The sequence below is a fragment of the Bufo bufo genome, chromosome 11 (genome assembly GCF_905171765.1).
Source record: "Bufo bufo chromosome 11, aBufBuf1.1, whole genome shotgun sequence".
NCBI lineage: Eukaryota > Metazoa > Chordata > Amphibia > Anura > Bufonidae > Bufo > Bufo bufo.
Genome location: NC_053399.1, coordinates 101,659,663 through 101,677,462, shown reverse-complemented (window position 1 = coordinate 101,677,462; position 17,800 = coordinate 101,659,663). Strand labels below are relative to the sequence as shown.

General features: G+C 46.6%; 1 protein-coding gene across 4 annotated transcripts in view; it reads right to left on the bottom strand.

Moving 5' to 3' along the window:
• The window catches only part of RFX5 (regulatory factor X5), a 31,915-nt gene that overhangs the window by 2,498 nt on the left and 11,617 nt on the right, over window positions 1-17,800 (bottom strand). For 3 of the 4 annotated variants that reach the window (XM_040411884.1, XM_040411885.1, XM_040411886.1), the window contains exons 7-9: window positions 3,981-4,062; window positions 3,709-3,907; window positions 3,506-3,609 (exon numbers count right to left, since the gene is read on the bottom strand). In XM_040411884.1, coding sequence (XP_040267818.1) covers window positions 3,506-3,609; window positions 3,709-3,907; window positions 3,981-4,062 — 385 coding nt within the window. The remainder of the gene's footprint in view (window positions 1-3,505; window positions 3,610-3,708; window positions 3,908-3,980; window positions 4,063-17,800) is intronic. The other variant, XM_040411887.1, reaches the window with a different exon arrangement.

Genomic DNA, 17,800 nt, shown 5'->3' with positions numbered 1-17,800 from the left:
AGGCGGTGCGATGACGTCATGGCGCCACCTGAGCCGTACAGCGCTGGAGTCGGGACACAGGTCGGAAGAGGCCTGCATCGCATCGCTCCAAAGAGGTAACTATAAGTGTTCATTATTTATTTTTTAACTGGCAGTCTGGCACATAATGGGGGGGCCCTGTTATTATACTGGCACATGATTTGGGGGGGGGGGTGGGTGTCTGGTATTACTACTGGCACATGATTGGGGGGGTCTGGTATTACTGGCACATGATTGAGGGGGTCTGGTATTACTGGCACATGATTGGGGGGGTCTGGTATAGTGACACATGATTGGGGGGGTCTGGTATTACTACTGGCACATTATTGGGGGGGTCTGGTATTACTGCCACATGATTGGGGAGGTCTGGTATTACTGGCACATGATTGGAGGGGGGTCTGGTATTACTGGCACATGATTGGGGGGGTCTGGTATTACTGGCACATGATTGGAGGGGGGTCTGGTATTACTGGCACATGATTGGAGGGGGGTCTGGTATTACTGGCACATGATTGGAGGGGGGTCTGGTATTACTGGCACATGATTGGGGGGTCTGGTATTACTGGCACATGATTGGGGGGGGGGGGCTGGTATTACTGGCACATGATTGGGGGGGTCTGGTATTACTGGCACATGATTGGAGGTGGGTCTGGTATTACTGGCACATGATTGGAGGGGGGTCTGGTATTACTGGCACATGATTGGAGGGGGGTCTGGTATTACTGGCACATGATTGGGGGGGTCTGGTAAAGGTAAATTAAATATTTTAATTAGCTATTAATTTGCAAAAATATATTTTACATTGTTAAGTGAAAAAGTAAATTTTTTCTTCAGACTGACAGCTGACTGCACGGTCCTGTATAAACAATATATGCAGTGTTAGATTTGTTTTAAATGTCGCAATGGTTTTGCGGCTCCCAGGTTTTTTTTTTTCCTTCGGAAACGGGTCCAAGTGGCTCTTTATGTCTTAAAGGTTGCAGACCCCTGGCAATCCAACACAGAGCACTGCCCAGACCAAGGCCAGAGGCTACATGACAGACCAAAGCAATCCAACACAGAGCACTGCCCAGACCAAGGCCAGAGGCTACATGACAGACCAAAGCAATCCAACACAGAGCACTGCCCAGACCAAGGCCAGAGGCTACATGACAGACCAAAGCAATCCAACACAGAGCACTGCCCAGACCAAGGCCAGAGGCTACATGACAGACCAAAGCAATCCAACACAGAGCACTGCCCAGACCAAGGCCAGAGGCTACATGACAGACCAAAGCAATCCAACACAGAGCACTGCCCAGACCAAGGCCAGAGGCTACATGACAGACCAAAGCAATCCAACACAGAGCACTGCCCAGACCAAGGCCAGAGGCTACATGACAGACCAAAGCAATCCAACACAGAGCACTGCCCAGACCAAGGCCAGAGGCTACATGGCAGACCAAAGCAATCCAACACAGATTACTGCCCACCTCGTTGCTACATGCCAGACCAATGCAATCCAACACAGAGCACTGCCCAGACCAAGGCCAGAGGCTACATGACAGACCAAAGCAATCCAACACAGAGCACTGCCCAGACCAAGGCCAGAGGCTACATGACAGACCAAAGCAATCCAACACAGAGCACTGCCCAGACCAAGGCCAGAGGCTACATGACAGACCAAAGCAATCCAACACAGATTACTGCCCAGACCAAGGCCAGAGGCTACATGACAGACCAAAGCAATCCAACACAGAGCACTGCCCAGACCAAGACCAGAGGCTACATGACAGACCAAAGCAATGCAACACAGAGCACTGCCCAGACCAAGGGCAGAGGCTACATGACAGACCAAAGCAATCCAACACAGAGCACTGCCCAGACCAAGGCCAGAGGCTACATGACAGACCAAAGCAATCCAACACAGAGCGCTGCCCAGACCAAGGCCAGAGTCTACATGACAGACCAAAGCAATCCAACACAGAGCACTGCCCAGACCAAGGCCAGCGGCTACATGACAGACCAAAGCAATCCAACACAGATTACTGCCCACCTCGTTGCTACATGCCAGACCAATGCAATCCAACACAGAGAACTGCCCAGACCAAGGCCAGCGGCTACATGACAGACCAAAGCAATCCAACACAGATTACTGCCCACCTCGTTGCTACATGCCAGACCAATGCAATCCAACACAGAGCACTGCCCAGACCAAGGCCACAGGATACATGCCAGACCAATGCAATCCAACACAGAGCACTGCCCAGACCAAGGCCACAGGATACATGCCAGACCAAAGCAATCCAACACAAAGCACTGCCCAGACCAAGACAAGAGGCTACATGCCAGACCAATGCACTCAAACACAGATTACTGCCCACCTCGTTGCTACATGCCAGACCAATGCAATCCAACACAGAGCACTGCCCAGACCAAGGCCAGCGGCTACATGACAGACCAAAGCAATCCAACACAGATTACTGCCCACCTCGTTGCTACATGCCAGACCAATGCAATCCAACACAGAGCACTGCCCAGACCAAGGCCACAGGATACATGCCAGACCAATGCAATCCAACACAGAGCACTGCCCAGACCAAGGCCACAGGATACATGCCAGACCAAAGCAATCCAACACAAAGCACTGCCCAGACCAAGACAAGAGGCTACATGCCAGACCAATGCACTCAAACACAGATTACTGCCCACCTCGTTGCTACATGCCAGACCAATGCAATCCAACACAGAGAACTGCCCAGACCAAGGCCAGAGGCTACATGACAGACCAATGCAATCCAACACAGAGCACTGCCCAGACCAAGGCCACAGGATACATGCCAGACCAATGCAATCCAACACAGAGCACTGCCCAGACCAAGGCCACAGGATACATGCCAGACCAATGCAATCGAACAAAGAGACCCCACTGCCATACGCTACATGCTAGACCAATGCAATCCAACACAGAGCACTGCCCAGACCAAGGCCACAGGATACATGCCAGACCAATGCAATCCAACAAAGAGACCCCACTGCCATACGCTACATGCTAGACCAATGCAATCCAACACAGAGCACTGCCCAGACCAAGGCCACAGGATACATGCCAGACCAATGCAATCCAACAAAGAGCACTGCCCACCCCACTGCCACAGGATACATGCCAGACCAATGCAATCCTACAAACAGCACTGCCCACCCCGCTGCCACAGGATACATGCCAGACCAATGCAATCCAACAAAGAGACCCCGCTGCCATAGGCTGCATGCCAGACCAGCACAATCCAACACAAAGAACTGTCCATGCCGCCACCACCACTGCTAAAAGCCAGACCAAAGCAATCCAACACAGAATGCTGCCCACCCGGCCGCCAGACCAAAGGAATGCAACCAGGAACAATGCCCACTCCACTGCCAGAGCTACAAGCCAGACCAAAGCAATCCAACCCAGAACACTGCCAACCCTGCTGGCAAAGCCACAGATACAAATCAGACATATGGCACCCACCTTAGAGGTTACTTCTGCTCCGCTATCAGGAGACCCCGGCCGCTTACTCCCTGCTGCATCTGGCGGCTGTTTGTGAATCTTCTGCCCACTGCTCTGAGAATTGTCTGCCCCAAACAGAAGAGACAATAAATGACGGAGAACGTGAACACGGACGTGAGACCCAGGCACAGAGGGACGGGACGCCAACGTGAGGGTGAAATCACCTGAGAGCACCATGGAGAGGACCAGCTCGGCATTGGCACTGCGGGGGTTAATGATGTGCTGCTGAATGAGGAACTGGGCGACCTCCACCACATTGTTGAAAGATCTCTTCAGGATCTTCTCGGCCCAGTTACAGATGAGGGCGCAGGAGGCGTGGATGACGTCATTATTGTACGACTGGACCAGGTCCGTCAGCTCCGACTGTGGAGAAGGACGCGTGGATGTAAGACGTGTATGGGGGAGGGGGGGGACACACTGACGGAGGGGCGCTTACACTTTCTGTCATCTTCAGGTCCAGGCTGGGTAGCGGTGGCATGCTCACCATACTCTTCCTCCGCAGACCGCTGTAGCAATACGTTCATTGGGTTAAGAATAAAACAATGGATGTGACCCCCCCCCCCCCCCGTACATTATATGTACTGTACCAATATAACCCCTTATATTACACCCCACTATATACAGTGACCGCTGCAGCCATGGATGTGACCCCCTGTACATTATCTGTCCTGTACCAATATAACCCCTTATATTACACCCCACTATATACAGTGACCGCTGCAGCCATGGATGTGATCCCCCGTACATTATCTGTCCTGTATCTATATATCCCCTTATATTACACCCCACTCTATACAGTGACCGCTGCAGCCATGGATGTGACCCCCGTACATTATCTGTCCTGTATCTATATATCCCCTTATATTACACCCCACTCTATACAGTGACCGCTGCAGCCATGGAGGTGATCCCTGTACATTATCTGTCCTGTATCTATATATCCCCTTATATTACACCCCACTATATACAGTGACCGCTGCAGCCATGGATGTGACCCCTGTACATTATCTGTCCTGTATCTATATATCCCCTTATATTACACCCCACTATATACAGTGACCGCTGCAGCCATGGATGTGATCCCCCGTACATTATCTGTCCTGTATCTATATATCCCCTTATATTACACCCCACTATATACAGTGACCGCTGCAGCCATGGATGTGACCCCCGTACATTATCTGTCCTGTATCTATATATCCCCTTATATTACACCCCACTATATACAGTGACCGCTGCAGCCATGGATGTGACCCCCCGTACATTATCTGTCCTGTATCTATATATCCCCTTATATTACACCCCACTATATACAGTGACCGCTGCAGCCATGGATGTGATCCCTGTACATTATCTGTCCTGTATCTATATATCCCCTTATATTACACCCCACTATATACAGTGACCGCTGCAGCCATGGATGTGACCCCCTGTACATTATCTGTCCTGTATCTATATATCCCCTTATATTACACCCCACTATATACAGTGACCGCTGCAGCCATGGATGTGACCCCCGTACATTATCTGTCCTGTATCTATATAACCCCTTATATTACACCCCACTCTATACAGTGACCGCTGCAGCCATGGATGTGGTCCCCGTACATTATCTGTCCTGTATCTATATATCCCCTTATATTACACCCCACTATATACAGTGACCGCTGCAGCCATGGATGTGACCCCTGTACATTATCTGTCCTGTATCTATATATCCCCTTATATTACACCCCACTATATACAGTGACCGCTGCAGCCATGGAGGTGATCCCTGTACATTATCTGTCCTGTATCTATATATCCCCTTATATTACACCCCACTCTATACAGTGACCGCTGCAGCCATGGATGTGACCCCCGTACATTATCTGTCCTGTATCTATATATCCCCTTATATTACACCCCACTATATACAGTGACCGCTGCAGCCATGGATGTGACCCCCCGTACATTATCTGTCCTGTATCTATATATCCCCTTATATTACACCCCACTCTATACAGTGACCGCTGCAGCCATGGATGTGATCCCCTGTACATTATCTGTCCTGTATCTATATATCCCCTTATATTACACCCCACTCTATACAGTGACCGCTGCAGCCATGGATGTGATCCCCTGTACATTATCTGTCCTGTATCTATATATCCCCTTATATTACACCCCACTATATACAGTGACCGCTGCAGCCATGGATGTGACCCCTGTACATTATCTGTCCTGTATCTATATATCCCCTTATATTACACCCCACTATATACAGTGACCGCTGCAGCCATGGATGTGACCCCCTGTACATTATCTGTCCTGTATCTATATATCCCCTTATATTACACCCCACTATATACAGTGACCGCTGCAGCCATGGATGTGACCCCTGTACATTATCTGTCCTGTATCTATATATCCCCTTATATTACACCCCACTATATACAGTGACCGCTGCAGCCATGGAGGTGATCCCTGTACATTATCTGTCCTGTATCTATATATCCCCTTATATTACACCCCACTCTATACAGTGACCGCTGCAGCCATGGATGTGACCCCCTGTACATTATCTGTCCTGTATCTATATAACCCCTTATATTACACCCCACTATATACAGTGACCGCTGCAGCCATGGATGTGACCCCCTGTACATTATCTGTCCTGTATCTATATATCCCCTTATATTACACCCCACTATATACAGTGACCGCTGCAGCCATGGATGTGATCCCTGTACATTATCTGTCCTGTATCTATATATCCCCTTATATTACACCCCACTCTATACAGTGACCGCTGCAGCCATGGATGTGATCCCTGTACATTATCTGTCCTGTATCTATATATCCCCTTATATTACACCCCACTATATACAGTGACCGCTGCAGCCATGGATGTGATCCCCTGTACATTATCTGTCCTGTATCTATATATCCCCTTATATTACACCCCTCTCTATACAGTGACCGCTGCAGCCATGGATGTGACCCCCCGTACATTATCTGTCCTGTATCTATATAATCCCTTATATTACACCCCACTATATACAGTGACCGCTGCAGCCATGGATGTGACCCCCCGTACATTATCTGTCCTGTATCTATATATCCCCTTATATTACACCCCCCTATATACAGTGACCGCTGCAGCCATGGATGTGACCCCTGTACATTATCTGTCCTGTATCTATATAACCCCTTATATTACACCCCACTCTATACAGTGACCGCTGCAGCCATGGATGTGATCCCTGTACATTATCTGTCCTGTATCTATATATCCCCTTATATTACACCCCACTCTATACAGTGACCGCTGCAGCCATGGATGTGACCCCTGTACATTATCTGTCCTGTATCTATATAACCCCTTATATTACACCCCACTCTATACAGTGACCGCTGCAGCCATGGATGTGATCCCTGTACATTATCTGTCCTGTATCTATATATCCCCTTATATTACACCCCACTATATACAGTGACCGCTGCAGCCATGGATGTGACCCCCGTACATTATCTGTCCTGTATCTATATATCCCCTTATATTACACCCCACTATATACAGTGACCGCTGCAGCCATGGATGTGACCCCTGTACATTATCTGTCCTGTATCTATATAACCCCTTATATTACACCCCACTCTATACAGTGACCGCTGCAGCCATGGATGTGACCCCCCGTACATTATCTGTCCTGTATCTATATATCCCCTTATATTACACCCCACTCTATACAGTGACCGCTGCAGCCATGGATGTGATCCCCCGTACATTATCTGTCCTGTATCTATATAACCCCTTATATTACACCCCACTCTATACAGTGACCGCTGCAGCCATGGAGGTGACCCCTGTACATTATCTGTCCTGTATCTATATAACCCCTTATATTACACCCCACTATATACAGTGACCGCTGCAGCCATGGATGTGACCCCTGTACATTATCTGTCCTGTATCTATATAACCCCTTATATTACACCCCACTATATACAGTGACCGCTGCAGCCATGGATGTGACCCCTGTACATTATCTGTCCTGTATCTATATAACCCCTTATATTACACCCCACTCTATACAGTGACCGCTGCAGCCATGGATGTGACCCCTGTACATTATCTGTCCTGTATCTATATATCCCCTTATATTACACCCCACTCTATACAGTGACCGCTGCAGCCATGGATGTGATCCCTGTACATTATCTGTCCTGTATCTATATATCCCCTTATATTACACCCCACTATATACAGTGACCGCTGCAGCCATGGATGTGACCCCCGTACATTATCTGTCCTGTATCTATATATCCCCTTATATTACACCCCACTATATACAGTGACCGCTGCAGCCATGGATGTGACCCCTGTACATTATCTGTCCTGTATCTATATAACCCCTTATATTACACCCCACTCTATACAGTGACCGCTGCAGCCATGGATGTGACCCCCGTACATTATCTGTCCTGTATCTATATATCCCCTTATATTACACCCCACTCTATACAGTGACCGCTGCAGCCATGGATGTGATCCCCTGTACATTATCTGTCCTGTATCTATATAACCCCTTATATTACACCCCACTATATACAGTGACCGCTGCAGCCATGGATGTGACCCCCGTACATTATCTGTCCTGTATCTATATATCCCCTTATATTACACCCCACTATATACAGTGACCGCTGCAGCCATGGATGTGACCCCCCGTACATTATCTGTCCTGTATCTATATATCCCCTTATATTACACCCCACTCTATACAGTGACCGCTGCAGCCATGGATGTGACCCCTGTACATTATCTGTCCTGTATCTATATATCCCCTTATATTACACCCCACTATATACAGTGACCGCTGCAGCCATGGATGTGACCCCCGTACATTATCTGTCCTGTATCTATATATCCCCTTATATTACACCCCACTATATACAGTGACCGCTGCAGCCATGGATGTGACCCCCCGTACATTATCTGTCCTGTATCTATATATCCCCTTATATTACACCCCACTCTATACAGTGACCGCTGCAGCCATGGATGTGACCCCTGTACATTATCTGTCCTGTATCTATATATCCCCTTATATTACACCCCACTATATACAGTGACCGCTGCAGCCATGGATGTGACCCCTGTACATTATCTGTCCTGTATCTATATAACCCCTTATATTACACCCCACTCTATACAGTGACTGCTGCAGCCATGGATGTGACCCCCTGTACATTATCTGTCCTGTATCTATATAACCCCTTATATTACACCCCACTCTATACAGTGACCGCTGCAGCCATGGATGTGATCTCTGTACATTATCTGTCCTGTATCTATATAACCCCTTATATTACACCCCACTATATACAGTGACCGCTGCAGCCATGGATGTGACCCCCGTACATTATCTGTCCTGTATCTATATATCCCCTTATATTACACCCCACTATATACAGTGACCGCTGCAGCCATGGATGTGACCCCCTGTACATTATCTGTCCTGTATCTATATATCCCCTTATATTACACCCCACTATATACAGTGACCGCTGCAGCCATGGATGTGACCCCTGTACATTATCTGTCCTGTATCTATATAACCCCTTATATTACACCCCTCTCTATACAGTGACCGCTGCAGCCATGGATGTGACCCCCCGTACATTATCTGTTCTGTATCTATATATCCCCTTATATTACACCCCACTCTATACAGTGACCGCTGCAGCCATGGATGTGACCCCCTGTACATTATCTGTCCTGTATCTATATATCCCCTTATATTACACCCCACTATATACAGTGACCGCTGCAGCCATGGATGTGACCCCTGTACATTATCTGTCCTGTATCTATATATCCCCTTATATTACACCCCACTATATACAGTGACCGCTGCAGCCATGGATGTGACCCCTGTACATTATCTGTCCTGTATCTATATAACCCCTTATATTACACCCCACTATATACAGTGACCGCTGCAGCCATGGATGTGATCCCCTGTACATTATCTGTCCTGTATCTATATAACCCCTTATATTACACCCCACTATATACAGTGACCGCTGCAGCCATGGATGTGATCCCTGTACATTATCTGTCCTGTATCTATATATCCCCTTATATTAGACCCCACTATATACAGTGACCGCTGCAGCCATGGATGTGACCCCCGTACATTATCTGTCCTGTATCTATATATCCCCTTATATTACACCCCACTCTATACAGTGACCGCTGCAGCCATGGATGTGATCCCTGTACATTATCTGTCCTGTATCTATATAACCCCTTATATTACACCCCCCTATATACAGTGACCGCTGCAGCCATGGATGTGACCCCTGTACATTATCTGTCCTGTATCTATATAATCCCTTATATTACACCCCACTATATACAGTGACCGCTGCAGCCATGGATGTGATCCCTGTACATTATCTGTCCTGTATCTATATATCCCCTTATATTACACCCCACTCTATACAGTGACCGCTGCAGCCATGGATGTGACCCCCTGTACATTATCTGTCCTGTATCTATATATCCCCTTATATTACACCCCACTATATACAGTGACCGCTGCAGCCATGGATGTGATCCCTGTACATTATCTGTCCTGTATCTATATATCCCCTTATATTACACCCCACTATATACAGTGACCGCTGCAGCCATGGATGTGATCCCCTGTACATTATCTGTCCTGTATCTATATAACACCTTATATTACACCCCACTATATACAGTGACAGCTGCAGCCATGGATGTGATCCCCGTACATTATCTGTCCTGTATCTATATATCCCCTTATATTACACCTCACTCTATACAGTGACCGCTGCAGCCATGGATGTGACCCCCGTACATTATCTGTCCTGTATCTATATATCCCCTTATATTACACCCCACTCTATACAGTGACCGCTGCAGCCATGGATGTGACCCCCTGTACATTATCTGTCCTGTATCTATATATCCCCTTATATTACACCCCACTATATACAGTGACCGCTGCAGCCATGGATGTGACCCCTGTACATTATCTGTCCTGTATCTATATATCCCCTTATATTACACCCCACTCTATACAGTGACCGCTGCAGCCATGGATGTGATCCCCTGTACATTATCTGTCCTGTATCTATATATCCCCTTATATTACACCCCACTATATACAGTGACCGCTGCAGCCATGGATGTGACCCCCTGTACATTATCTGTCCTGTATCTATATATCCCCTTATATTACACCCCACTATATACAGTGACCGCTGCAGCCATGGATGTGACCCCCTGTACATTATCTGTCCTGTATCTATATATCCCCTTATATTACACCCCACTATATACAGTGACCGCTGCAGCCATGGATGTGACCCCCCTGTACATTATCTGTCCTGTATCTATATATCCCCTTATATTACACCCCACTATATACAGTGACCGCTGCAGCCATGGATGTGACCCCTGTACATTATCTGTCCTGTATCTATATATCCCCTTATATTACACCCCACTCTATACAGTGACCGCTGCAGCCATGGATGTGATCCCTGTACATTATCTGTCCTGTATCTATATATCCCCTTATATTACACCCCACTATATACAGTGACCGCTGCAGCCATGGATGTGATCCCTGTACATTATCTGTCCTGTATCTATATATCCCCTTATATTACACCCCACTCTATACAGTGACCGCTGCAGCCATGGATGTGACCCCCCGTACATTATCTGTCCTGTATCTATATATCCCCTTATATTACACCCCACTATATACAGTGACCGCTGCAGCCATGGATGTGACCCCCCGTACATTATCTGTCCTGTATCTATATATCCCCTTATATTACACCCCACTATATACAGTGACCGCTGCAGCCATGGATGTGACCCCTGTACATTATCTGTCCTGTATCTATATATCCCCTTATATTACACCCCACTCTATACAGTGACCGCTGCAGCCATGGATGTGATCCCCTGTACATTATCTGTCCTGTATCTATATATCCCCTTATATTACACCGCACTATATACAGTGACCGCTGCAGCCATGGATGTGACCCCCTGTACATTATCTGTCCTGTATCTATATATCCCCTTATATTACACCCCACTCTATACAGTGACCGCTGCAGCCATGGATGTGATCCCTGTACATTATCTGTCCTGTATCTATATATCCCCTTATATTACACCCCACTCTATACAGTGACCGCTGCAGCCATGGATGTGATCCCCTGTACATTATCTGTCCTGTATCTATATAATCCCTTATATTACACCTCACTATATACAGTGACCGCTGCAGCCATGGATGTGATCCCCCTGTACATTATCTGTCCTGTATCTATATATCCCCTTATATTACACCCCACTCTATACAGTGACCGCTGCAGCCATGGATGTGATCCCCTGTACATTATCTGTCCTGTATCTATATAATCCCTTATATTACACCTCACTATATACAGTGACCGCTGCAGCCATGGATGTGACCCCTGTACATTATCTGTCCTGTATCTATATAATCCCTTATATTACACCCCACTCTATACAGTGACCGCTGCAGCCATGGATGTGACCCCTGTACATTATCTGTCCTGTATCTATATATCCCCTTATATTACACCCCACTATATACAGTGACCGCTGCAGCCATGGATGTGACCCCTGTACATTATCTGTCCTGTATCTATATATCCCCTTATATTACACCCCACTATATACAGTGACCGCTGCAGCCATGGATGTGAACCCTGTACATTATCTGTCCTGTATCTATATATCCCCTTATATTACACCTCACAATATACAGTGACCGCTGCAGCCATGGATGTGACCCCCGTACATTATCTGTCCTGTATCTATATAACCCCTTATATTACACCCCACTCTATACAGTGACCGCTGCAGCCATGGATGTGACCCCTGTACATTATCTGTCCTGTATCTATATATCCCCTTATATTACACCCCACTCTATACAGTGACCGCTGCAGCCATGGATGTGACCCCTGTACATTATCTGTCCTGTATCTATATATCCCCTTATATTACACCCCACTATATACAGTGACCGCTGCAGCCATGGATGTGACCCCCCGTACATTATCTGTCCTGTATCTATATAACCCCTTATATTACACCCCACTATATACAGTGACCGCTGCAGCCATGGATGTGACCCCTGTACATTATCTGTCCTGTATCTATATATCCCCTTATATTACACCCCACTATATACAGTGACCGCTGCAGCCATGGATGTGACCCCCGTACATTATCTGTACTGTATCTATATAACCCCTTATATTACACCTCACTCTATACAGTGACCGCTGCAGCCATGGATGTGACCCCCTGTACATTATCTGTCCTGTATCTATATATCCCCTTATATTACACCCCACTATATACAGTGACCGCTGCAGCCATGGATGTGACCCCCTGTACATTATCTGTCCTGTATCTATATATCCCCTTATATTACACCCCACTATATACAGTGACCGCTGCAGCCATGGATGTGATCCCTGTACATTATCTGTCCTGTATCTATATATCCCCTTATATTACACCCCACTCTATACAGTGACCGCTGCAGCCATGGCTGTGATCCCCCGTACATTATCTGTCCTGTATCTATATATCCCCTTATATTACACCCCACTATATACAGTGACCGCTGCAGCCATGGATGTGACCCCCTGTACATTATCTGTCCTGTATCTATATATCCCCTTATATTACACCCCACTCTATACAGTGACCGCTGCAGCCATGGATGTGACCCCCTGTACATTATCTGTCCTGTATCTATATATCCCCTTATATTACACCCCACTATATACAGTGACCGCTGCAGCCATGGATGTGACCCCTATACATTATCTGTCCTGTATCTATATAACCCCTTATATTACACCCCACTATATACAGTGACCGCTGCAGCCATGGATGTGACCCCTGTACATTATCTGTCCTGTATCTATATAACCCCTTATATTACACCCCACTATATACAGTGACCGCTGCAGCCATGGATGTGACCCCCGTACATTATCTGTCCTGTATCTATATATCCCCTTATATTACACCCCACTATATACAGTGACCGCTGCAGCCATGGATGTGACCCCTGTACATTATCTGTCCTGTATCTATATAACCCCTTATATTACACCCCACTATATACAGTGACCGCTGCAGCCATGGATGTGACCCCCGTACATTATCTGTCCTGTATCTATATAACCCCTTATATTACACCCCACTATATACAGTGACCGCTGCAGCCATGGATGTGATCCCCCGTACATTATCTGTCCTGTATCTATATATCCCCTTATATTACACCTCACTCTATACAGTGACCGCTGCAGCCATGGATGTGACCCCCGTACATTATCTGTCCTGTATCTATATAACCCCTTATATTACACCCCACTCTATACAGTGACCGCTGCAGCCATGGATGTGACCCCCCGTACATTATCTGTCCTGTATCTATATATCCCCTTATATTACACCCCACTATATACAGTGACCGCTGCAGCCATGGATGTGATCTCTGTACATTATCTGTCCTGTATCTATATAACCCCTTATATTACACCCCACTATATACAGTGACCGCTGCAGCCATGGATGTGACCCCCGTACATTATCTGTCCTGTATCTATATAACCCCTTATATTACACCCCACTATATACAGTGACCGCTGCAGCCATGGATGTGACCCCCTGTACATTATCTGTCCTGTATCTATATATCCCCTTATATTACACCCCACTCTATACAGTGACCGCTGCAGCCATGGATGTGACCCCCGTACATTATCTGTCCTGTATCTATATATCCCCTTATATTACACCCCACTCTATACAGTGACCGCTGCAGCCATGGATGTGACTTTTGTACATTATCTGTCCTGTATCTATATATCCCCTTATATTACACCCCACTCTATACAGTGACCGCTGCAGCCATGGATGTGATCCCTGTACATTATCTGTCCTGTATCTATATATCCCCTTATATTACACCCCACTATATACAGTGACCGCTGCAGCCATGGATGTGATCCCTGTACATTATCTGTCCTGTATCTATATAACCCCTTATATTACACCCCACTATATACAGTGACCGCTGCAGCCATGGATGTGACCCCTGTACATTATCTGTCCTGTATCTATATATCCCCTTATATTACACCCCACTATATACAGTGACCGCTGCAGCCATGGATGTGACCCCCGTACATTATCTGTCCTGTATCTATATAACCCCTTATATTACACCCCACTCTATACAGTGACCGCTGCAGCCATGGATGTGACCCCCTGTACATTATCTGTCCTGTATCTATATATCCCCTTATATTACACCCCACTATATACAGTGACCGCTGCAGCCATGGATGTGACCCCTGTACATTATCTGTCCTGTATCTATATATCCCCTTATATTACACCCCACTATATACAGTGACCGCTGCAGCCATGGATGTGATCCCTGTACATTATCTGTCCTGTATCTATATATCCCCTTATATTACACCCCACTATATACAGTGACTGCTGCAGCCATGGATGTGATCCCTGTACATTATCTGTCCTGTATCTATATATCCTCTTATATTACACCCCACTATATACAGTGACCGCTGCAGCCATGGATGTGACCCCTGTACATTATCTGTACTGTACCAATATAACCCCTTATATTACACCCCACTATATACAGTGACTGCTGCAGCCATGGATGTGACCCCTGTACATTATCTGTCCTGTATCTATATATCCCCTTATATTACACCCCACTATATACAGTGACCGCTGCAGCCATGGATGTGACCCCCTGTACATTATCTGTCCTGTATCTATATATCCCCTTATATTACACCCCACTATATACAGTGACCGCTGCAGCCATGGATGTGACCCCCTGTACATTATCTGTCCTGTATCTATATATCCCCTTATATTACACCCCACTCTATACAGTGACTGCTGCAGCCATGGAGGTGATCCCCCGTACATTATCTGTCCTGTATCTATATATCCCCTTATATTACACCCCACTCTATACAGTGACCGCTGCAGCCATGGATGTGACCCCTGTACATTATCTGTCCTGTATCTATATATCCCCTTATATTACACCCCACTCTATACAGTGACCGCTGCAGCCATGGATGTGATCCCCCTGTACATTATCTGTCCTGTATCTATATATCCCCTTATATTACACCCCACTATATACAGTGACCGCTGCAGCCATGGATGTGACCCCCCTGTACATTATCTGTCCTGTATCTATATATCCTCTTATATTACACCCCACTCTATACAGTGACCGCTGCAGCCATGGATGTGATCCCCTGTACATTATCTGTCCTGTATCTATATATCCCCTTATATTACACCCCACTCTATACAGTGACCGCTGCAGCCATGGATGTGACCCCCGTACATTATCTGTCCTGTATCTATATATCCCCTTATATTACACCCCACTATATACAGTGACCGCTGCAGCCATGGATGTGACCCCCTGTACATTATCTGTCCTGTATCTATATATCCCCTTATATTACACCCCACTATATACAGTGACAGCTGCAGCCATGGATGTGATCCCTGTACATTATCTGTCCTGTATCTATATAACCCCTTATATTACACCCCACTATATACAGTGACCGCTGCAGCCATGGATGTGACCCCCCGTACATTATCTGTCCTGTATCTATATAACCCCTTATATTACACCCCACTCTATACAGTGACCGCTGCAGCCATGGATGTGACCCCCGTACATTATCTGTCCTGTATCTATATATCCCCTTATATTACACCCCACTATATACAGTGACCGGTGCAGCCATGGATGTGACCCCCTGTACATTATCTGTCCTGTATCTATATATCCCCTTATATTACACCCCACTATATACAGTGACCGCTGCAGCCATGGATGTGACCCCTGTACATTATCTGTCCTGTATCTATATATCCCCTTATATTACACCCCACTCTATACAGTGACCGCTGCAGCCATGGATGTGACCCCCCGTACATTATCTGTCCTGTATCTATATATCCCCTTATATTACACCCCACTATATACAGTGACCGCTGCAGCCATGGATGTGACCCCCCGTACATTATCTGTCCTGTATCTATATAACCCCTTATATTACACCCCACTCTATACAGTGACCGCTGCAGCCATGGATGTGACCCCCGTACATTATCTGTCCTGTATCTATATATCCCCTTATATTACACCCCACTATATACAGTGACCGGTGCAGCCATGGATGTGACCCCCTGTACATTATCTGTCCTGTATCTATATATCCCCTTATATTACACCCCACTCTATACAGTGACCGCTGCAGCCATGGATGTGATCCCCCTGTACATTATCTGTCCTGTATCTATATATCCCCTTATATTACACCCCACTCTATACAGTGACCGCTGCAGCCATGGATGTGACCCCCGTACATTATCTGTCCTGTATCTATATATCCCCTTATATTACACCCCACTCTATACAGTGACCGCTGCAGCCATGGAGGTGATCCCTGTACATTATCTGTCCTGTATCTATATATCCCCTTATATTACACCCCACTATATACAGTGACCGCTGCAGCCATGGATGTGACCCCTGTACATTATCTGTCCTGTATCTATATATCCCCTTATATTACACCCCACTATATACAGTGACCGCTGCAGCCATGGATGTGATCCCCCGTACATTATCTGTCCTGTATCTATATATCCCCTTATATTACACCCCACTATACACAGTGACCGCTGCAGCCATGGATGTGACCCCCGTACATTATCTGTCCTGTATCTATATATCCCCTTATATTACACCCCACTATATACAGTGACCGCTGCAGCCATGGATGTGACCCCCCGTACATTATCTGTCCTGTATCTATATATCCCCTTATATTACACCCCACTATATACAGTGACCGCTGCAGCCATGGATGTGACCCCTGTACATTATCTGTCCTGTATCTATATATCCCCTTATATTACACCCCACTCTATACAGTGACCGCTGCAGCCATGGATGTGACCCCCCGTACATTATCTGTCCTGTATCTATATATCCCCTTATATTACACCCCACTATATACAGTGACCGCTGCAGCCATGGATGTGACCCCCCTGTACATTATCTGTCCTGTATCTATATATCC